The sequence below is a fragment of the Furipterus horrens genome, unplaced genomic scaffold, assembly GCF_987537825.1.
Source record: "Furipterus horrens unplaced genomic scaffold, mFurHor1.1.pri manual_scaffold_4, whole genome shotgun sequence".
NCBI lineage: Eukaryota > Metazoa > Chordata > Mammalia > Chiroptera > Furipteridae > Furipterus > Furipterus horrens.
The window spans coordinates 96,478,361-96,503,650 of NW_028327174.1; the positions used below are offsets into that span (position 1 = coordinate 96,478,361).

The 25,290-nt window shown below is 39.8% G+C and overlaps 1 protein-coding gene across 3 annotated transcripts in view; it reads right to left on the reverse strand.

Moving 5' to 3' along the window:
- The window catches only part of ERC1 (ELKS/RAB6-interacting/CAST family member 1), a 520,356-nt gene that overhangs the window by 408,670 nt on the left and 86,396 nt on the right, over window positions 1-25,290 (reverse strand). For all 3 annotated transcript variants that reach the window (XM_090273801.1, XM_090273803.1, XM_090273802.1), the window contains exon 4: window positions 7,053-7,127. In XM_090273801.1, coding sequence (XP_090129927.1) covers window positions 7,053-7,127 — 75 coding nt within the window. The remainder of the gene's footprint in view (window positions 1-7,052; window positions 7,128-25,290) is intronic.

Genomic DNA, 25,290 nt, shown 5'->3' on the forward strand with positions numbered 1-25,290 from the left:
GGCCTCCCCCTCCACCGGAACAGGGGAGCAACCAGTCTGCCTTCGACCCACCTGCCCCCAGTGCGCGACTGGTCAACCCGCCCCTGGCCTTCACGAGGGAAGGCACTCGCCTCTGGCTGAGGACAAAGGACAGTGAAATGAACTAGAGGCACTTTGTTATAAGTTTTGGGGGCTGGCTCTTGAGAAACAGCTGGGAGAGCAGCAGACTAGGTCCCAGTACAGAAGCATCCCAAGTGCTACAGTAGAAATCACTTAAGCAGACTGGTCCCCCTTCAAGTGGCGTCAACTGGAGGAGACAAGAGCTCAACAACTGTATACAAGAAGTTCACACCATAAAGGCAGGAAAAAAAAGCAGATCAATCTAAGAAGCAGAAACAAGACCAGTGCCCAAAATGGGGAGGCAGAATAACACCCCACCAAACAGAAACAACACTCCACCAAAAAGAAAGGAGGAATTCCCAGAAGGAAGGATAGATGACATAGAAGCAAGCAAGCTATCAGACATGGAATTCAAAACAATAGTAATGAGGAAGCTCAATGAACTCGACAAACTCAAAGAAAATTATAACAATCTCCAAGGAAACTATAAAGAGCTCCAGGAAAGCTACAAGAAGCTTACTGAGAACTACACCAGCATAAAAAAAGACATAGAAACTATCAACAAGAACCAGGAAGAAATGAAGAATACAATTTCTGAACTGAAGAACGCAGTAGAATCAATCAAAAGCAGGCTAAATGAAGAAGAGGACTGGATCAGTGACTTAAAGGACAACATAAAAAAAAATTCCCAAACAATACAACACAATGAAAAAAGACTGAAAAAGAGTGAAGAGGCTTTAACAGAACTGCAGGACAATATGAGACGAAACAACATTCAAATCATAGGGATAAAAGAAGGAGAAGAGAAGCAAGGGATAAAAAGCCTGACTGAAAAAGTAATAACAGAAAATTTTCCTAACTTGATGAAAGAAAAAGTCATGCAAGTCCAGGAAGCACAGAGGGTTCCAATGAAAATGAATGCAAAAAGGCCTACTCCAAGGCACATCATAATTAAAATGTCAACAATCAAAGACAAATAGAGAATCCTAAAAGCAGCAAGAGAAAAACAGCAAATAACATACAAGGGAACTCCGATAAGGCTATCAACTGATTTCTCAACAGAAACACTACAAGCCAGAATGGAATGGCAAAAAATATTTCAAGCAATGAAAAACAAAAGCCTACAACCAAGACTACTCTACCCAGCAAGGCTCTCATTCAAAATGGAGGGTGAAATAAGGAGTTTCCCAAAGGACGACTAAGAGAATACATCTCCACCAAACCAGCTTTGCAAGAGATGCTAAAGGGAATGCTGTAAGAAAAAGAAGAAAAAAAGAGAGGGAGAGGAACACAGGAACAAAGGGAAATGAATAAATACCTGTCAATAATACCCTTAAATGTAAATGGATTAAATGCTCCAATCAAAAGATATAGGGTAGTGGAATGGATATGAAAACATGACCCACATATATGCTGTATCAAGAGACACCTCAAAATAAAGATTTACACAGGCTGAAAGTGAAGGACTGGAAAAAAGTATTCCAAGCAAATGTACATAAAAAAAGCTGGGGTAGCAATACTTACATCAGGCAAAACAGATTTCACAGCAAAGGCCATATAAAGAGACAAAAAAGGACATTTTATAACACTTAAGGGAACAATCCATTAAGAAGATATAACCCTCATAAACATATATGCACCCAACATAGGAGCATGCAAATATATAAGGAAAATATTGGAAGACTACAAAAAATATATCAACAGCAACACACTCATAGGAGGGGACTTTAATACCCCATTGTCAACAATGGACAGATCTTCGAAGCAAAGAAACACTAAGGATATCGAGGCATTGAACAACACTCTAGACAAAATGGACTTAATTGATATATATAGAACTTTTCACCCCAGAGAAGCAAAATATACATTCTTTTCAAATGCACATGGGACATTTTCAAAGACAGACCACATGGTAGGACACAAAACAAGCCTCAACAAATTCAAAAATATTGAAATTATATCAAGCATCTTCTCAGGTCACAATGCCCTGAAACTAGAAATCAACCTCAAGGAAAAAACTCAAAAACATTCAAACTCATGGAGAATGAATAATATGATATTAAATAACGAATGGGTTAACAATGACATCAAGGAAGAAATCAAAAAGTTTCTGGAAACAAATGATAATGAACACACTACAATCCAAAACCTATGGGACAGAGCAAAAGCAGTCGTGAAAGTTCATGGCAATACAGACCTACCTAAAAAGGATAGAAGAATCCCAAATAAAAAATCTAACCCTACAGCTACAAGAACTAGAACAACAACAAACAAAGCCTAGAGTAGAAGGAAGGAAATCATCAAGATCAGAGCAGAATTAAATGACATAGAGACTAAACAAACAATTCAAAAGATCAACAAAAGCAGGAGATGGTTTCTTTGAAAAGATAAACAAAATCGACAAGCCTTTAGCCAGGCTCATCAAGAAAAAAAGAGAAGACAAATAAACAAAATCAGAAATGAAAAAGGAGATAATACGACCGATATCACAGAAATACAAAGGATTGTAAGAAATTACTACAAACAACTGTATGGCAAGAAACTTGACAACCTAGATGAAATGGACAAATTTCTAGAAACATATAATCTTCCAAAACTGAATCAAGAAGAAGCAGAAAGCCTGAACAGACCGATAACAAAGAGTGAAATTGAAACAGTAATCAAAAAACTCCCGGTGCACAAAAGCCTTGGACCGGATGGCTTCACAGGTGAATTTTACAGAGCATTTAGGGAAGAACTAACACCTACTCTTCTCAAACTATTCCACAAAATCCAAGAAGAGGGAAGACTCCCAAACTCTTTCTATGAAACCAGTATTACCCTAATTCCAAAACCAGGTCAAGACACAACAAAGAAACAAAACTACACGCCAATATCACTGATGAACATAGATGCTAAAATGCTCAACAGAATATTGGCAAACTGGATCCAGCAACACATTAAAAAGATCATACATTATGATCAAGTGGGATTCATCCCAGGGATGCAAGGATGGTTTAATATTCACAAATCAATAAATGTAATACACCACATAAACAAAATGAAAGACAAAAACCACATGATCATATCAATAGATGCTGAAAAAGCATTTGATAAAGTACAACACCCATTTATGATGAAAACACTCAGCAACTGGGAATAGAGGGAGCATACCTAAACATAATAAAGAGCATATACAAGAAACCCGAAGCCATCATCATACTCAATGGACAAAAACTGAAAGCATTCCCCCTGAGATCAGGAACAAGACGAGGATGTCCACTCTCTCCACTCCTATTCAACACAGTATTGGAAGTTCTAGCCATAGCAATCAGACAAGAAAAAGAAATAAAGGCATCCAAATTGGGAAAGAAGAAATAAAACTATCACTATTTGCAGATGACATGATAGCATACATAGAAAACCCTATAGACTCCACGAAAAAACTACTCGAACTAATAAGTGAATTTGGCAAAATACCAGAGTACAAAGTCAATATTCAGAAATCAAAGGCATTTCTATACACCAATAATAAAATATCGGAGACAGAAACTAGAAAAAAAATCCCATTTACTATAGCAACAAGAAAAATAAAGTACCTAGAAATAAACTTAACCAAAGAGGTAAAAGACCTGTACTCAGAAAACTACATAACCCTGAAGAAAGAAATTAAGGAAGATACAAATAAATGGAAGCATATACCATGTTCATGGATGGGAAGAATCAACATCATTAAAATGTCCATACTACCCAAAGCAATTTATAGATTCAATGCAATCCCTATTAAAATACCAGCAACGTATTTCACAGACCTAGAACAAATACTTCAAAAATTTATATGGAACCAAAAAAGACCCCAAATAGCCACAGCAATCTTGAGACAGAACGACGCAATAGGAGAACTCACAATACCTGGTATCAAACTACACTATAAAGCCACTGTATTCAAAACAGCCTGGTACTAGCAAAAGAATAGACATACAGATCAATGGAACAGAATAGAGAGCTCAGAAATAAACCCAGGCCTCTATGGTCAACTAATATTTGACACAGGGGGAAGAAACATAAAATGCAATGAGAAGAGCATCTTCAACAAATGGTTCTGGGAGAACCGGACAGGGGCATGCAAAAAAATGAAACCAGACCACCAAATTACACCACACACCAGAATAAACTCAAGATGGATAAAAGACTTAAATGTAAGACATGACACCATAAAACTCCTAGAGGAAAGCAAAGGCAGGAAAATTTCAGATATCCCACGTAACAATATTTTCGCTGATACATGTCCTAAGCCAAGGGAAATAAAGGAAAAAATAAACAAATGGGACTACATCAAACTAAAGAGTTTCTGCTCAACAAAAGAAAACATCAGCAAGATGAAAAGGGAACCAACCATATGGGAAAACATATTTGCCAATGATACATCAGATAAGGGACTGATCTCCAAAATATATAAAGAACTTACACATCTCAACACAAAGAAGACAGATAGCCCAACTAAAAAATTGGCAAAGGACCTGAACAAACACTTCTCCAAGGAGGATATACAGAAGGTCCAGAGATATATGAAAGAATGCTCAGCATCACTAGCCATCAGAGAGATGCAAATAAAAAGCACAATGAGATACCACTTTACACCAGTCTGAATGGCCATCATCAACAAATCAACAAACAAGTGCTGGCGAGGATGTGGAGAAACAGGAACCCTAGCGCACTGTTGGTGGGAATGCAGACTGGTGCAGCCACTATGGAAAACAGTATGGAATTTCCTTAAAAAACTAAAAATGGAACTGACTGCCTTTTGAACCAGCGATTCCACTACTAGGATTATACCCGAAGAATCCCGAAACCCTAAATCAAAAGAACTTATGCACCCCTATGTTCATAGCTGTGCTGTTTACAATAGCCTAGTGCTGGAAACAACCCAAGTGCCCATCTGTAGATGAGTGGATTAAAAAACTGAGGCTATAAAAGTAATGGTGGGCAAAAGCACTAGTGCTTTAGGAATGGAATACTATGCAGCAGAAAGAAGGAACTCCTGCCATTTGCGACAACATGAATGGAACTAGAGAGAATTCTGCTTAGCAAAATAAGCCAGGCAATGAAAGAAAAATACCATGTGCTATCACCCAATACAGGAGACTAATGAACAACACAAATAAATGAACAAAATTGAAGAAGAAACAGAGTAACAGTTACGAGGTGGGAGGGAGAGAAAGGGGTAAGTAGAGGAAGGGTTTAGCAAAGGAACTAATATAAATAATCCATGAACATGGACAACAGGGGGCGGGATGGACCGTGGGAGAAGGGGTGGGCTGGGTGGGGGTAGCAATGAGGGAAAAAGCGGGACAACTGTAACAGAAAAACAATAAAAAAATAATTAAAAAACAAACAAACAAACAAGTGAATCTAAAATATAAAAACAAAATCCAACTAAGCAAACCAGAATAGAAACAGAATCATAGGTATGGGGATCATTTGGAGGGTTATCAGCGGGGAGGGGGGAGGGGGAGAAATGGGGAAATGGTGCAGGGATTAAGAAGCATAAGTGATTGGTTCAAAATAGAAAAAGGGAAGTTAAGAATAATATAGGAAAGGGTGAAGCCAAAGAACTTATATGCACAACCCATGGACATGAACTAAGGGGGTGGGATTGCTGGAGGGAAGGAGGGTAATGGGCAGAGGGGAGTAAAGGGGAAAAACACTGCAACTACTGTAAGAACATAATCAATAAAATATACTTTAAAAAATTTTCACGAAGTTTGATTTTTTTTAATGCATTCTGATATGACAGCTATCATAATACGATCTAACAAAATTATTTCAAATGAAGTTAAAAACAACTAAGCGCTACTAGAGCCATTTTATGAAAAAAAAGAAAAAAGCAAACAAACTTTTTGGCCAACCCAATACTATGACTTTATTTGCCTTTTCTACTGTGTTAACATTTTCACTCAAGCTATAAAAGCAGTGGTGGGAAAACCACTAGTGCTTTAGGAAAACAGGCAGTAGCACCACAAAGGAGGAGGAGGTGGGGGAGAAGGGGCGATGGGGGAAGGGGGGGGAAGTAGGGGAAGGGGGAGGGAGATGGTAGAGTGGGGAGGGAGATGGTGGAAGAGAGGGAGGGAAAGGAGGAGGGGCAGGAGGGGGAGGAGAGGGAGAAGGAGAAAGAAAAAAATTTAAGACTGCTGAACTTGGACCTGGCTGGGTAGCCCAGTTGGTTAGAATATTATCTTGATATGCCAAGGTTGCAGGTTCGATCACTGATTAGGGCACATTCAAGAATCAACCAATGAATGCATAAATGAGTGGAATAACAAATCAATCTCTCTCTATCAATCTCTCTCTCTCTCTCTCTCTCTTGTTAATAAATAAAACACTTTTTAACAAAATACTGCTTTGCTTATGTCCTGCGTTATGTTATTACTTTTAATAACTCTCAACCCTTGGGCACACATCTTTTTGATATTCTATGTGATAAAATGGGAAGAGCTAGGCATTTCTGCTGCAAGAAGTATGATGACTATTCCCAGGAACAGCACTTGTGTGCTTCTTTGAGTTGCAAGCTAAATTAGGTACTTTTTTCATAGAACACTATTTTTACTAGAAAGAATATCTAAGAGACAACTATGGTTACTCAGACTTGATATCTGGCAGACATTTTTTTTTTAAACCAGGAAATGAGCATGTCATTTTAAGAGTATAAAGGAGTCCTGAGATCAAAAGATTTGAAAATACCCGACTTAAAGAAATTGCTGTACAACCCTTCTGGTCCAATATGAGTTACATGCTACAATTAAAAGGAAATGAGACTGAAGTTCTTTTAAAATACCATTTTCATTCAATCTTACTATTTCTTTTTAATTTACAAAATGAGTAAAGTATTATTACATACCACTTTCTAGAACTCATACATGACAGTATGTGATCACTTATATGTGTACTGACTCATACGATTATTAGATTCTCACCTTCATTTCAATAACAGTTTGCAAAGCTTTTGTCTTGGCAGAATCAGGGGCATTCTCAAACCTCCGATGCATCTCCTATATAAGAGAAACAAACAACAAACAAAACAAAAAAAAACAGTTAAGTGTCCTCTTTTTTACTCTCATATAAAACAATGGTTGGAGGGAGGAGTAATTGTGTGCAAAAGATGATCACTCGAGCCGTGTAAGACACCCTGATCCTTCTCTATCCCCCCCAACTTTTCTCTGTGAAGCAGGTAACCCATAGACTACATTCAGGCTAAGAAAGTATAGGAAGATCCCAAACTCTGAACACCTAGTTATTTTAAAGTCAGTCACACAGACCCCCAGCTACTGCAACAGTTGAAACTATAGCACATTCCCAGGTTGATGTGTCGTCCATCGTCCACATGACTCCGAGACATAATGAGGAATATAATCAGAACTCCAAATGATCCAAACAGGGAATTAGAAATATCTCCTCTTTAAAAGGAGAAATAAAAGCAGTCGCCATTGGTCTGCATAGCACAAATTTACCGAAAGCATCCGTGTTGACATCCTTTCCATAGCACCCACCCCAGAGTAGCAACCCCCTGGCTACCTATGATGAAAATCTCTCTCCAGCAGGGCTACAAATAGAAAGAAAAAGAAGCTAAGACTGTTGAACAAGTCTCCTAAGTAGTTCATGTTTAGAAAATGTTAGCAAATCATAGCTCTGTTTTAATCCAAATCTTAATGCATTTCAGTTCTGGAAGACAGGAGGTGATAATAGTAATATCACAATTAGGGTCTCTATGGGTCACCTGAAGTTACCAGAACACCTCGGGCTATTTTCTTGTCATATTTTGTGAATGTCTCTGAGTTAGTTAGTATTTCCAAAGTACTCTGGGACAGATGCTACTGACCCCAAAGAATATACAGATGAATACTTTCCAAGTGAGAGTGCTTAACCATAACAAAAAGAAGAAATGTACAATACTTTAATTATACCTTTCACCTAATTAATTCATTCTTGCCTGACAGGAAGAATGGGTTGAGAGAAGTAGAAAACAGAACTGCAAACTTCATTGAGTTACCTCTTCCTGAAAGAGCAGTTGTAATGAACTGACAAAAGTTCTAAATTATAAGCAGTCAAAGTTTAAACACCAGTAATTTCTGAGCATCCACACTCCCCATCTGGCTGCTGCTATTATGGCACAAACCACTACTAATACACACCACCCTCTTTGCTACCTCTCTTCCTAACTCCAGCCTTAAATATATCCCACTTGCATGTTTAACAAACACCTCACACTCTTCATGCCCAAGACTAAACTCTGGGGGGCCTCCCAAACGGTGCTCCATCCTTCCAGTTACTTGAGTCAAAAACCAATGAGTCTTCTTAATGCCTTCCTTTCTCTATCACGCCACAGCCAGTCAGGAGATCCAGTTAATCATATCATCAAAACATGTCCAAAACCCAAGCACTTCTTGATATCTCCACTGCTGCCACTCAGAGTGAGCCACTAACAAAATTAATACCTTTTAATCCAACAACCACCTCCTAATCAGGCTCCCCACTCTGTATCTTGCGTCCCTAATCTATTCTTAAGAGAGCACTCAGAGTGCCCCTTTTAAATGTAAATATGATCTTGTCACTCCTTCGATGAAAACCATGTCATGCCTGCCCATCTGACTCAAAGTAGAGCTAGGGTCCTTCCAGCAGCCTACAAGACCCCACCCCTCACCACTCTTCCCTCAGTCACCATGCTTCAACCACACTAGACTCCTTGCTGTTCTTCAAATATGCTAAGTATTCTCCAGTTCCTTAGGGCCTTTCCACTGGATGGTCTTGTTGCCTGAACTCCTTTTCCTCTCCAAGTCTTGGCTCAAATACCTATTCTATGTCATTAGGTTTATTAGTTGTGATAATCACATTGTGATTATGTGAGAAAATATTTGTATGTTTTAGAGATGCATACTAAAGGCTGTAGAAGTAAATTAGAGCATGTCAGGAATTTGCTTTAAAATCTTTGGTGAAGAAATGAAAGGAAAAAATGGGATACATGAAGCAAGAGTGGCAAAATCTTGGTAACTAGTTTATCTGAGTGATAAGTATATTGAAATTCATTATACTATTCTCACTACTTTCTTGAAATCTTCCATTAAAAAATTAATGTTTAGTGTTCTCAGTGTAACCTACCCTATTTTAAAACTTAAAACTGACAGAAGAACCCACATGTCCTTTCCCTTTTACCTTACTCTACTTTTTTTTCCTATAGCATGTATCCTCTATCATATTATATAATTTGTTTACTTGTTATGTGTTCTGTTTATTTTCTGTTTCCCTCTATAAGAATGTAAGCTTCACAAGGGCCAGGTTCTTTGTTTCATTCACTGATGAATCCAAAGGTCCTACAATAGTAGCTGGTACACTGGTAAGTGCTTAACAGATATTTAAAGAATGAACATCCAATGAATGAATAAAGAATGGCTACCAAATTTTCAAGAATTGGGTAAAAAGGGGATAACCCCTGTCTACTCCTGTGCTGAATTATGTGCACTTCCTCTTATTCTCCTACAGCATGCTACATAGCTGTCCTTTAATACTTACTACATTACATTTGAAATAATTTTCTTCTCTAACATACCAAACTGTGGACTCTTTTAGGGCAAAAACTATCTTGTATTCTTCAGACACTGTCTGACATGTAAGCAATCATTAAAAATAATTTCTCCTTCAAATCCATTTCTCTTTTGTTGGATGAAGGAATGAATAAGTAAATGAATAAATTATCAGCTGGTTTCCATCTTCACTGCTCTACTAGACCACATCCTCTACATTATCAAATGAAGGACCTCCTTGTTTCTAAACCTAATAGCTACTGTCAGTCCACATCCTCTCTGAAATCCATCTAGTAGCTGACTTCTTTTTTTAAACCACACTGGAATTTTAGGGTGAAACATCTTTAAAATTTTCAGCTGCCTTCCATTACAGGATTATTCTAGCTCCAAATGCATATTCTCTGCCCCTTCCCCGATCCTATCCACAGACACACATTCCCTTGGCACTCTTCTCAACTCTAGAACCCCAATCCAGGACCTCCACTAGCCCACAGAGTAACTTAATGTGAATTTCAGGAAAGCACCATCTCATCATCACGAAGTATGGGTTAAGTTTTGAGCTCCACTTGTTCCATCAGCAGCAAGCTCTTGTTCAGGGAACAACTTACACACGCAAACCTCCAAGGCAGCCCTGTCCCCGAATCCCACAGATCCAATTATAACCCTTCCAAGGATAACCTGAAAAATCTATTCTCTAGTCCTGCAGTGGATGGATGGACATCTATCATTCTCTTGCTGTGTGATATTTGATCTCCATTCTATGTTTGGGACTCCACATTTTAAGGCAGAGTCTACATCCCACCTACCTGTTTTCCCAGCCTTTCTTGCAGTTAAAGCCAAAACACATGACCTGATCACCCCAATCAGACACATACATCACTTACTTTGAATCAGAATCTTATAACATGAAGAAGCAGCAACATGAATACTTAAGAGACAATCCTGGCAATGAATGCAGAGGCAGTGGTTACCTCAAGCTTCCAGACTCAGGAATGGCAGAGGTTCCAGTGGCTGTGAGCAGTGTTAGTGGTGTCAACGGAACAAGCCACTGTGCCTGTGCCCTTTGCCAACGGCAGCACTATCCTCACCAAACCAATAAAAGAGCATGACTGAGGCGAGGCACTGTATTTGGCTATATAACTTCTGACTCAGTTCTACAGCCCACCTAGAGATTCTGGGACCTACATATTCATTCATTTATTCCTATCAGGAACTACATGCCAAGTTTGGAAGATATAATAGTGAGAAATAACAAAAGTGGTCCCTTTTATCATAAAATATTTAGTCTACCATGAAAAAATAAATCATCACATAACAATTCATTAGAGTCATTGCTAAAAGCTATGATTCATCCTTACTCTGTCTGATTCATGCTTACTGCTGTCCCTCTGCTCATTGCTGCAGCTCTGCTGGCAGCACAGCTTGATCTCTCTGCCCCAGCTTTGCCCCTCCTACCCATCCCGACAAGCACCACTTGTTTATAACTTCATGTGTTGGACTTCCATGTAGCTTTATTTTCTGGACCTTCTGGTTATTTCTGGTTTTGGGGTAGTTGTAGTCCTTCTTAGTTGTGGAGGGAGACAAAATGTGTCAGTCTAGGCCTCGATCTTGGCCGGAAGTCTCTACCAGCTTTTTTATATCTAGGTATATCTCTGCTATAAGTTTTGAATAGCAATATCCATTTTTATGTTTTCTCTAACTGAATTCTCTATAATTATGTGTTATGTATGTATATGCTTTACTTTTCAGGGAGTGCAATTATTTGCTCCTAGTTTGCTGTTAATTCTTAATTATATTGTGTTTTGCTTAATGGATATAGATTACATGAAATCTATTTTTGTAATTTGTTAAGATTTCCTTTGGGTCCTAACTCATAATCAATATTTGTGAATGTTTTATATGTGTCTTTTAAAAAGTACAGTTTGTAAAATTCTAACTAATACATACTTATTTGCTCAAATAAATTTATTTCATTATTCAAGTTCACAAAACAATGTGCAATTTCTACAGCATTCAAATTTTATTTGTTCCAATATTTTATTATTCAATATGCCTACACTTATTTTGGTCTCCTTATCCATTCTGTCATTTTTTAGAGAGGTGTAATAAACTCTCTCACTAGGTTTGTAGCATAAAAGTTGTGTAGTTTTTGTATTTTATGCTGTTTTAGTTTGTAACTAGCCCTATAGAAATAAGGTGATTAAAACAGGGGGAAATGATAGCAGGGCCCAGGTGTTAGAGTTTAGCCTTAATTGATAGGCTTAAGTAATTGAAGCTGTGACTGGATAGACTTTCTTTATCACCAAACCTTTGCTTCTGGAATTTTGCCTAGAGGGTGGCGGCAGGCAGCAGGACCCCAAATTGCTTTTCGGTAGCATAACTACTATTGAATCAAGATTAAAGCATTTCCATCTCCCTAAAAATTATCCTGTGTCTTGCTGTATCATCCTTTCCTCTAGCCCCATAGCCCAAGGCAACCAGTGATCTACTTTCTGTCTCTATAATTTTGCATTTTCTAGAACTTCATGTAGACTTTTATGCTTTGCTTCTTTCACTTAGCATAATGCTTTTTGAGATTCATTTGTGTTGTTTTGTGTATCAGTATTTTGATCTTTTTTATTGCTGTGGATGTCTGTGACGCGATATTCTAGCGTCCGCATCGTTTAGAGCTGCGACTCAGAACATGGCGCGTTCCTAGAAGCCGCTTTCGGCATCAGTGGGCGGCGGCGCGTGGACTTGCAAGCGTGGGGCGCGGGACCAACCGACGCCACTTCGTGTTGGACAGTGGAAGCTGGAGAGCCGGGCTATTCGGACTGAGCCAATTGGTTTCCATGGATCTCAATAGTGCCAGCACTGTTGTTCTTCAAGTCTTAACTCAGGCCACCAGTCAGGATACTGCTGTGTTAAAGCCAGCTGAGGAGCAGTTGAAACAGTGGGAAACACAGCCAGGTTTTTATTCAGTGTTGCTGGTAAGTTGCTTAAAAATAGTTATTATTTTTAATAAAATGAGACACTATTCTATTGTTTTAAAAACCTACTTGTGTTGGTGGTTTACTTAGTGAAACTGATCCAAATGTTTGGCTGCCATTGCACTGCCATTTACTAATTCGAGGCATGGCACTTGGAGGACATTTAAGAGATGTTTATTGTTGGGTGAGTATACCCAAGCAGGGTATTGGTAGTATCTGCTTAGAAGGTTACACTGCCAGTTTTCTATTTTAGCCTGTAAATGCTGCCCTCAAGACTGTAAAGGAGGAAAGAGGAAGGACATCTCTAAAATCAGAGAAGGAAAACTCTGACTCCAAAAAACCTCCGCTGCCTTGCGGCATACCTCTTCAGGGGAAAGGCTAAGGGAGTAAACCCCGACAGAAAATCCGGAGCCGGAGTCCCTAAGGCGGTTTGACGTTGTAGTCAACACCGGCAACTCCTGCGGCGCACCTGAACCCAAGCTGTATCGACTCCGTCTTTCCCTTGGACCCTTCAGCTGCGAAGAGAGGGGGGGTCTGCTGCATGGGCAACAGCAGACCCTCCATATCACCCTGCCCAGGCTCTGTAGCTTCAGTTTCACTTGAGAGGACACTCCAGCGTCATCGCAAGATGTCGATTCAACACGGGAGGAGACAGATACCGGTTATAAGCTCATCCGATTGGCGAAGGAAACGAGCGCCAGGGGTCTCCTCTGACGGTGGGAGAGGTCATCGCACCTCACTGGACAGCTACCGTCTCGCCATGGCTCGCCTGCCCCACTGGGTGCGTGGGGATCAGAGAGGCGCCTCTCGAAAAGTGGGCCACAAAACACCCGCACCAGTTAATTCCAAGCAAACAACAAGAAAGAAGCCTCCGGCTCTTCGCCTCGCTAGCTGGAACATCAGGACCATGTGTCCCGGACTTACTGCAGACCTTCCGTGGATCAAGGGTGCCAGGAAAACCGCTGTCATCGATAGGGAACTGGCACGACTAAACATCGACATTGCGGCTCTTCAGGAGACCCGGTTGGCCGACAACGGAACTATCAGAGAAACCAACTACACCTTCTACTGGCAAGGGAAGTCTCCGGACCAACCAAGACAGCACAGTGTTGGGTTCGCTGTGAAGAACACGCTTGTTAACTCCATAGAGCCACCCACAGGAGGCACAGAGAGATTACTTACCCTCCGATTGTCAACAACTTTCGGCCCAGTCAGCATTCTTAGCGCGTATGCCCCAACCCTCTGCGCCACCACCGAAGAGAAAGAACAGTTCTACCATGCACTGGACGAAGCGTTATCCAAGATTCCCAGAAGTAACGCTCTCTATCTCCTTGGAGACTTCAACGCAAGAGTAGGAGCCGACCACATGGCCTGGCCCACCTGCCTTGGAAACTTTGGGAGAGGAAAGATCAATGAGAATGGTCAGCGACTGCTTGAGCTTTTGTGTCACCACGGCCTGTGCGTGACAAACACATTCTTCAAGTGCAAAGAGATCCACCAGGTGTCATGGAGGCACCCCCGCTCCCGTCATTGGCACCAGCTTGACCTCGTCATCACCAGAAGAACGGATATTGGCAGCACCCTCCTCACCCGCAGCTACCACAGTGCAGACTGCGACACGGACCATGCCCTCGTGGTAAGCAAGGTGCGCATAATGCCGAAGAGGTTGCACCACTCCAAGATGAAGGGTCGCCCACGCATCAACACCAGTTGTGCCAGCAACCCAGTTAAGACCCAGCAATTCATCAACAAGATGGAAGATGCACTCGGCGAGGGAGTGGCGGCAGATGACATTATCGAATCCAATTGGCCACGTCTCCGCGACGCCATATACAACTCTGCCATTATTGCTTACGGGAAGAAAGAGCGGAAGAACGCTGACTGGTACGAGGCTCACTGGGAAGAAATGGAACCCGTGATCGAGGCTAAGAGGAAAGCCCTACTGGCTTACAAGGTCACGCCCACTCCCAGTACACTTCAAGCTCTACGGGCTGCCAGGAACAAAGTCCAGAAGACCGCCCGCCACTGTGCCAACACCTATTGGCTAAACCTGTGCAGAAGCATTCAGGAAGCCGCCGATATAGGCAACGCACGAGGAATGTATGAGGGTATCAAGAAGGCAACAGGCCCAATCCCCTCCAAGATCGCCCCCCTTAAGTCCAAGACAGGTGAGGTCATCACTGACCAGGAACAGCAAATGCGGCGGTGGACCGAGCACTACCTCGAGCTGTACGCAACGAAGAACACCGTAACAGACACTGCTCTTAACGCCATCCCAGACCTACCAGTCATGGAGGAGCTAGACACCCCACCTACTGCGGCAGAGCTCGGCAAAGCCATCGACCGCCTTGCTTGCGGGAAAGCACCAGGAAGCGACGGAATCCCTCCAGAAATCCTAAAGAGCGGGAAACCAGTCCTGCTACAGCCGCTCCACCATCTACTCTGTCTCTGCTGGAAGGAGGGTTACATCCCCCAGGATATGAGAGACGCCAACATTATCACCATGTACAAGAACAAAGGAGACCGCAGCGACTGCAACAACTACCGGGGCATCTCTCTCCTCAGCGTCGTCGGCAAAGTATTCGCCCGGGTCGCTCTTGCCCGCCTGCAGACCCTTGCTTCCCGCGTCTACCCAGAGTCCCAGTGTGGCTTCAGAGCTGGCCGATCAACAGTGGACATGATCTTCTCCCTACGCCAGCTGCAGGAGAAGTGTCACGAGCAGCATAAACCACTCTACTTCGCCTTTATCGACCTCACGAAGGCGTTTGATCTGGTCAGTCGAAGCGGTCTCTTCAGCTTGCTACGGAAGATTGGCTGTCCACCACATCTGCTTGCTGTGGTCATGTCCTTTCACGACAACATGCACAGCACGGTGTCCTACAACAGCGCAACCTCTGAGGCCTTCCCAGTCAGCAGCGGAGTAAAGCAGGGCTGCGTCCTCGCGCCTACGCTGTTCGGAATCTTCTTCTCCATGCTCCTCCAATACGCCTTTAAGGACTGCAGCGAGGGTGTCTTCATTCACACCAGATCCGATGGCAAGCTCTACAACCTGGCCCGTCTACGAGCCAAGACCAAAGTCAAAGAGGTGCTCATCCGTGAGATGCTCTTCGCCGACGACGCAGCTTTGACATCACACTCCGAAGAGGGACTCCAGCAGCTAGTCACTTGCCTTTCCCACGCATGCAAGGAGTTCGGACTAGCCATCAGCCTGACGAAGACGAATGTTATGGCTCAAGGCACGGGGACTCCCCCATGCATCACCATCGACGGATACACCCTGGAGGTTGTCAACGACTTCACTTACCTCGGGTCCACCATCTCGAGCTCTCTGTCAGTCGACTTGGAGGTCAACCGGAGAATCGCCAGGGCAGCCACAGTTATGGCCAGACTGAACCGGCGAGCGTGGAACAATTCCAGCCTCACTGAGAAAACCAGACTGCGCATCTACCAAGCCTGCGTACTCAGCACTCTCCTCTATGGCAGCGAGACGTGGACCACCTACGCAAGGCACGAAAGGAAACTCAACAGCTTCCACATGAGGTGCCTGCGACGCGTCCTGCATGTCGCCTGGCAGGATAAGGTCCCCAACACCGAGGTGCTGAAGCGAGCCAATATGAGCAGTTTGCATGCAGTTCTTAGCGAGAGACGCCTCAGGTGGCTCGGCCATGTCAAAAGAATGGATGCAGGCCGTATCCCCAAAGACCTCCTCTACGGCGAGCTAGCAGAAGGCAAGAGGATGACAGGGCGCCCAAAACTGCGGTTCAAAGACATCTGCAAAAAGGACATGACACAATGCTCCATCAATCTCAACACATGGGAAGTTCAAGCAGACGACCGCCTAGCCTGGAGGCTCGCGGTCAGGCAAGGTACGTCACGCGAGGAGGCGGTCCAGAAAAGATCGAGGCGGAAGCAGCGTCAGCAGCAGCAACAACAGCCATCTGCCTTCACCTGTACCAAGTGCGGCAGGGATTGTCACTCCCGAATCGGACTGCACAGCCATTCTCGGCAGTGCAGATAGACTCTCGGGAAGCTACGCCATCGTCTCTCGAGACGGACGGCTGCCGACGACGACATCCTTACTCTTCAGCTTACTTGATCTATGAGCAGCATGTGCCACAGTTGCTCAATCCCCCTTCCCTATTCCATACTCTTTCCTTGGCTTCCAAGACATGATGCTGTTTTTCCTCCTATCTTACTGATTCCTTTTCTGTCTAACTCCTTATGAGTATCCTAGGCATCAATCCTTAGTCGTTTTCTCCAACTTACTAATTCCCTTGGTGTTCTTATACAGTCTCATAACTTTCACCACCACCCACTTAATAATAACTCCCAAATTTTACCTCCTGCTGAAATCCACACTTGTATATCCACTGCCTCCTTAGCATCTCCACGTGTATATCTAATAGACACCACACTGTTAATACATCCAAAACTGAGCTCCTAATTTTTCCCCTTTAAACTTGCTTTATCTATCCCATCACAACTAATGGTATATGTCCACCCAGTTGTTTAGGCCAAAACCTTAAGGAGTCTTCTTTTTCCTACACCTATATTAAAGCAATCAGGAAATCCTGTTGCTCCTACCTTCAAAACGTCTCCAGAAACTGACCACATCTTATTACCTCACTGACATAGTAATCTGAGTCACCATACTCTCTTGCCTATATTATAGCAACAGTCTCCCAAAGCTGACTTCCCAGTGCACAATGGAACAGCTACAGTGTTCTTTCTAAAACAGAAGTTAAACATGGTTGACGTTGTCAAAAGCTTCTCACTTCATTCAGTAAAATTCAGTCCCTATGCTGGCCCCTGTTACTTGCCAGGCTTCACCTCTTATTACTCTCTTCCCCTTGGTTTCCAGGTGTACTGGCCTTCTTACTTTTCCTCAATATATCAGTCATTCTCCTGACTTGAGGCCTTCAACATTCATTGTTTCCCTGCTTGAGTCTTCTCTTAACTATTTAGATCTGTTCAAAAGTCAGACTCTCAAAGAGGCCTATTCTTATTATTTTATTTAAAATTGGAATTCACCTCTGACACATATTTCCAATCTCTCTAACCAGGCTCTACTTTTTTCTTAGCATTAATCACTTTCTAATAGGATAGTACTTATTATTATAAACATAACAACTATCTCAGGGTCTTTTTTTCTTTTTCATTCCCTGATATATACCAAGCATTCAAACAATACCTAGCACAATGGTATACTCAAATATTTGTGAAATGAATAATTTTTAAATAACTGTGTGATTAGAAAAGTGCTATGAAGAAAAATGTCCACATTACCATAAGAGAAAAATGTGATAGATCTTGATCAATTCAAGAGATCTTGGAAAGCTTCCTAAGGGATAATTGAGAGTTGAAAAGTGAGTAGGAATTAGAGTGGATGAAGTTCGATCCCCTTGAAAGGGAAGGAGAAAAAAGAACTCGAAGGTATGTTCTCAGCCAACTAAAACATAAGATGTGAGGACAAACGGAAGCTGAGAATCTGAAATAGTCCTGATTCTGCTCACATACCCCTGGCAAGTCTTCATCAGCTCCAAAGTGTACAAATACCCCAGCCTTAAGAATGCGGTCAACACCCTCTTACTCTTTCTTCACTTCCCATTTGCTCTTTTATTTTAATTGTAAAATATTTCAGACATACAAGATCCCTTTACTAACCTGGCTTCTTTCACAACCTCTCCACTCAACTCATCAAAATAACCAGTGAATTCCAGGCTGCCCAATCCAATGGACACCTCTCTGTCTTCATCTTCCCAGAACTCTCAGAGGCATTCAAAGCAGTGGCCCATTCCCTTCTATATACATATTTTCTCTTGACTATTATGCCACCACACTCTTGTTTTCCTTTCTATCTTTCCGGTTGTTCCTTTGCTGTTTCTCTAGTAAGTTCTTGCTTCTAAATTAGGCCCCCAACTATTATAGTGACCAGGGGATCAGTCCTAGACCCTTTTGTCCTTTTCATTTAAACTCTTTAATCTCCTACATTGCTTAAAATTCAACTGAGACACTACTGAATTCCTAGGCATGCCTTCTGCTCTGATTTCAAGACTCACATGTCTAATTGTTCATTTGCTATCTCTCATTAGATGTCTAATAGGGAACGCAAACATATTTTATAAAAATAAAAACAAACACCAAAAAAGTCTTGATTTTCTCCTCCTTAATATGAAGTTTTATGAAAGATGAGCCTTCCCCATCTGGTTAAATAGAGCACTACCCTCCCAGTGGCTCAAGCCAAACAGCAGTGTCTCCTTTCATTCATCCCAGATATTCATTTCCCACAAGCAATTCAATAGCAGGTCCTAACTGTTCTATGTTCAAAATATTTTCTGAATTTATCCATGTAACTCCATTTCCAATCTAGTTTAAGCTCAAATAACTACAATGGCCTCCAGTTACTTTTCTTCCAATTCCTCTGTCCATCTTCAAGAGAACACTGGGGTAATCTTCATAAAGCATCAAGAAATCATGGCACTAATTTGCTTTAAATGCTTCAGTCAGTTTTCCATTTACTTCTCACTCCCTACAGAATCAACACAATTTGACCATAACAGATAGAAAATTGGCCCTCCTATCGTAATTATTTTAAAATTAGATGAAATGAATGAAATTATTGTTTGCAGACACTGAAAAACAAGCCCCACAGGACTATGATCCTTGAGAGAAAAGAAACAGACAAGGTGATGGCCCTGACTTGCTATCCAGTAGGTGATGCAAGGAGAGGAAACCCAAACAGAAAACAGTCTTATAGAGCTCAAAAGACAGTTTATAATGTGTAAGACTCCTAAAGACAGTGGAAATGTGCAGAGCAGAACAGAAAAGGAAGCTGGCCAGAAAGACAGCATTGTCTAATCTGACAGGGGTCCCCTTGAGTCTTTAGCCAAATACTAAGTGTGCATGCACAGGGTAAGAATCCACAATGTCAGACAAAGAACAACTACTGAGGAGAAAACAACTACCACAGAGCTATGAGTTAAGCAACTACCTCAACTGACATGGCTGGGAAAAATTCAAGTTCCAAATAGCCAAAGTGGAGAGAACATCAGAGGCACTTAGTAGAGATACCAGAAAGGCCAAGTCTTAGAAGTGGACCTCATCTAGCTCTAGAGGGGAAGGCTAACTAGACCAGTCCTAAGACAGTCTTTAAAGGCAAGTCTTAAAAGGATCGAGTTAATTCACAATTACACTAACTCTTGCTAGACAAAAACACTTCACTAAGGAAGACAATAAAACCCAGAACACATTAATCCAGGGCAAAAATCTAAACACATTAGTTCAGGCCACAATAATCTCTCACCTGCATTAAAACAAACAACTCAGCAGCTTCCTCCCAGCCTCCAGCTTGTCCACATTTAATCAATTCTCCACACTGTAAACAAAGTGATCGGCTGGGTACACAGTATATATGTAATAATATTTGTCCAACAGATGAATATAAAACTTTAAAATGTATAAACTAATATGAATACTACTAATTACAAATAATCTTTATTAATAAAATCCTGTAACCTACACTGTATTTTTCATTTGGTATTTCTATATCTACTTGAAAATGTTAAAACTACATTTCTTTGAAATACCTCATAATTCAGATACTAAACTAATTTAATTGACCTCTTTCCCATTATCTAGTTCCAAATTAGGTAAATTTCCAAATGCTTTAAAGTGAAACTACTATAATTTCACTAAGCATGTAAGCAAAACATAAAACAGAAATCCATTTGAATTTTTAAAAATCCTCCTATGATAAGGAACTAGGATGCATGTTGAACCACTTAGGCATAAAGCTTTCCTATTAAGACATTTTAAAACCTATCACTCATAACAAATTTCCATTCAGAGGCCTGTACATTAAAGATCGTTATGAACACATCTTGCAGTCAGTGAGCTGATAAAACTCCTCTTTCCCAATGAGCACATCAAGCCTCTGACTCATACACTATTAATAATGAGAAAAGACTCTGGAAATAGAAATGAATGTACTATTCAAACAAATGCAAGAAGTAGAATATGCTATTTGCTCACTTCATTTCATTCCTTTTGGCCTGAAAATTTTCATTCAAACAAATTTATAGTACAGGTAAAATTATCTGGCTCTTATTACACTGTCAAGTGTGGTAGACAGTAGAAAATGTGTTCATTTCCTCTCATTAACTCACTAAAGAATAATGACTAATCTAGAGTTAGAAACAAAATTTCATGTCTTTCTTTAGTACTTTCTTTTTAAAAATAAGTCAACTTTTACTTACACAACTGAGAGAAAGGATTATTTGTGATTTAAAAAGTACTACTTATGTCTTGAAATTTCTTTTCCTTTAAGTTCCACATATTAACCTCCAAAACCCCTGGTTCAAGGACAGAAGCCCAGATAGCTTTTGAAGTCCTTTCACAGATCAATCCTCCACGCGAGTTCTAGGTTTACTATACTCACAACAAAGAGAAGACATAAATAAAGAAAAAGGGAAGGGTAAACAAAAAGAATCCTCACTACTTTTTCTGAATCTTAACTCAGCCAATGTCAGACAGCACTGTACTTGAGCCTTTTACCATATCTAGGAATAGCATTAATCTGAGAAAATGTACCTTCTGTCAAAATGGAAATAAGGCACAAATTACAAAAATAAGGGAGGAGAAACAACCTGAATAAATAAAATATTCATTTTCCAAAATCACTACAAAAGAGCAAACTAATTAGGGGACTCCTTTTTCCTTTTTAATTCGACCTATTCTTTGTTATTTCTAGTTTTTTTCCTCCACATATCTCTATGAATTTTTCACCTCCCCTCTCCTCTGCTTATATCTTACAAATGCCAATGATACAGACAGGCATTCCTCAGACATGCTAATTAGATTCAAGAAACCTAGCCTAGAACCTAGTCAAATATTAAGACTTTTAACCTCAAACATTTCTACAAACCCTAACATGACAGCAGTTGTGCTATCAAGTCTTATTGATTGAAATATCTAGAGACAAAAACTAGCATGAATATAATAATGTTTTCAAACAAAATTGGATTTTATTCATCATATAGCACCTACATTTTTTTAAATGGGAGCACATGTAGGTCTGAAATATATTATCTTTTTGGCCTATAGACAATACTTGATATGCATATGAATTCCAGATCCAAAAATTCCGTAGCCTACTTAGGTGATGTTCTGGCAATAGACTGAGAAGAAAAATTTGGGTCTCAAACCTAGGTGTATAATAAAATCACCTATAAAGCTTGTTAAAACTCCATATGCACAAGGCCCAAGCACTAACCAAGTCTCGCATGTAATTCAGTATTTGTCCAACAGATGTCTTCACTCTTCTAGCAGTCAAGAGAAAGGTACTATAGTAAGTAATATAAAGTCTACCAGTAAGTAGTCACATAATGTAATTTTGGTACAAAAAGAAAAATAGAATGCTTAATTTAATTATTTTTCTTTTTTGGCTTTTATTTGGGGTATTTACCGTTATCTACAGAATCATGTAAATAAACCAAATGACTACTGGATATAAATGCCATTTTAATGTTACAATATTTCATCAAATCTAAGATGTCACTGATTTTAAAACATACCCATTATGTACTGGAAAGAAAAGGAGGAAATGCCTCCAAATAAACCATAACACAAAGCTCTATTATTCAGAATTTTTATTTTAGACTTATTGTTTAAGATTTCTATTTTTACTTATTTAGCCATTGAGTTTAATCTTGTATCATTTCAAATTATTTTTGTGACTTTCTGTTTCAATGTTGATTCACAGTGTAATATTCTGAAGACATAAAAACTAAAGTTAATAATAAATACCACGATGCTCAAACAATCAACTAAAGTGATAAAAAAAATGAACAACTATGACTATGTTCGTTAATGCAGAGGCAATCAAATCTAGGAGCACTGCTACCTTGCTGACCAAGACTGTAAAATGCCACCAAGGGTAAGACTTAACTCAATTTCCTATTGTTAAAATGAGAGAAACTTGGATCTTAGAAGTAATGAAATATAGATTTTTAAAACAGGGACAATGATCGAATAAGTAATAAAACCTATGATATCCTTAGCAATGCCACCTTACAATCCTTTTGCCTTCCATGATATGCTGATGTTATAATGTACAACAGTCATTCCACATCACCATTCACTTAACCTAGATTAGAGCGATTAAGTTTTCTACTAGACTTCCTTGTTTACTCTTGACTATCCCTTTCCCATTCATTCTCAACACCACCAGAGTAAATTTCAAAAGCTAAACCAGATCTCATCATTGCTTTGACTAAATACTGGAATGGTTTTCTCTTGTACTTTGAATAAAATTGTTGCATCATCTGCAAGTATCACAAAGAAAAGTGCTCTGTCTCCTCGAAGGCATGGAATTTCTTTTATTCACTACTATTTCCCTAGTGCTTTGCACATGGTTAGTGCCCAGTAAATACCTGATGAATAGGATGCAGGAACCTGGCATTGGCTACCTCTTCAGCTCTCATCTCATGTCAGCCTTCCCCTTATACAATATACTGTCGCCCTCTAGTCTCCTTGCTGTCTGCTCAAAATTATTTCCAATCATGCCTTTGAAACTACTAACCCTTCCTCATGAAATGATTTTACTCCAGTGCTCAGAAAGACTGTCTCTTTGTCTTCCTTCAGATCTCCCTTAAAGGACAACTCCCCAAAGATGCTTACCCTGTTTACAGAAATCTCCTCCCCCAACATAATTAGATTCTACTCTATTTGTTTATCTCTAAATTATCAGTTTACTGTCTCCCACCAAATTTTTAACTTCTAGGAGGGCAGAGACCATGGTGTTCTGGCACGAAAAATGTATACACAGTCCCTATCCCAGGAATAAATATATTTTATATTAAAGGCTCAATAGATATTTGTTGAATAAGTGAGAAAGGAAAGGTGGTATCAAGTGCCTGTAGCACCTTATTGTTTTGGAAACAATCTTTACGTATTAGTCTAGTCGCCTATTACCAAGCTTTACCCCAAATTATCATTTCAATTTTTGTTAATTGTATTTTCTAATAGACAAATTTAATTCTTTAAGGTTCTTTATGGCAATAAAAGAGCCTTTCTTATCTCAAGAATCCATTAAAAGCTTTTTACTTATATTTTCTTCCATTGTTTTTATTTCTTAAAAGTAGCTTTTTATTTCGTCTGGAATTTAATTTAATGTAACTATGTAACTGTTTTCCAAATGGATGGTCATTATTTCAAAACATTCATTATATGCTTAAACTATATTATTTCTGGATTCTGTTCTGTTTCATTGATCTATTACTGTGCAGTATTATTGGGTTTAAAATACATATACAGTATCATGATCTGCTGAAGCAAGTGTTCCTGCATTGTTCTTCTTGCAAATAAACTGCAACATCCCTTGGGCATGTTTCAGGAATATTCCCTTTGGGGTTACATTGTATTTATAAATTTTGGAAAAAGTGACATCTTTACATTAATATTCCTATCTACACTGTTACCATTACTGGTATTATTTATTCCAGTTCATTATTCTAATTGCACAGCCTAACACATCCAGAATGTTAAATACTGATGAACACAACCATCTTTGACCTCTTCCTAACTTTAATGGGCGTGTCTAGTATGTCACAGCAGGCATGATACTGGCTGTTAGTTTGAAATGTGTTTATAGTATATATTTATTGTGTTATTATTTACTTATCATGCTGTATAAGTACCATTCAGTTCATATTTTTAGTTTATTGGTTTAGTTTACAATCAAATGGCTGCAACCTTCATCTAATGTCTTTGAGACAGCCATCGAAGGCCACAGGTTCTCTTGTGTGTAATATGTTGAGCCATTTTGGCATTACCAGAATAAACTCCTTTTGGTCAGAATAGTATCCTTTTATCATAATACTGAGTCCACCTGCTAATATTTTATTTATAATTTCTATGGCTAAACTCATAATCAAAACTGGTTTGAGGATTTAGTTTGTTTTCTACCTTTCATCAGGTTTTAATATTCTGGCGGAAAAAAAAACTGGACAGGTTATCCTTCCTGTCCAGATTTAAACTTCTTTGCCTATATTTCAACTTATTCAACTAACATTTCTTGAGTGCCCACTGTGAATTTTTAGACACTGGCAATATAAATATTAAAAAGCAAAAATTTTTGATGCAAAAAAGATTATGTAAACAATGAAGAAACATACATGTAAATATACTATAAGTTATGATTGGTTCATCTACATATGTGTAAAAAGCTACACAAGGAAGACTTCACAGAAGAATTGAAATTTGAGCTAAATCTTAAAGGTAATAGGAGAAACAGAAAGAAGAACAAGCTTTCTAAACATTTGTTTCTGAAGCAATCATCTCCACTTGCTCTTAAATCATTTTAATTTGTATGACTGTTTCCTATAAGATAATGCTAAATTACTAATGGCAACTGGAATTGCATGTTGCTATGACTGACAAGGCCTATATTTATTTCCACATTACATACATAAGTGGGACTTGATATATGTAGAGCTTGTTATCTGAAAATCAGTCTTAAAAATTCATGATTCTTCTACCACTTTTTCAAATTTATCACATTACTGATTGTTTTCTGCCAGAATGACACAGTGGCTTTTCACAATACTTAACTATTCACTATTTATTAACCCCCAAACGAAAAAATAAATGGGCACAGGTTGAAATATGCA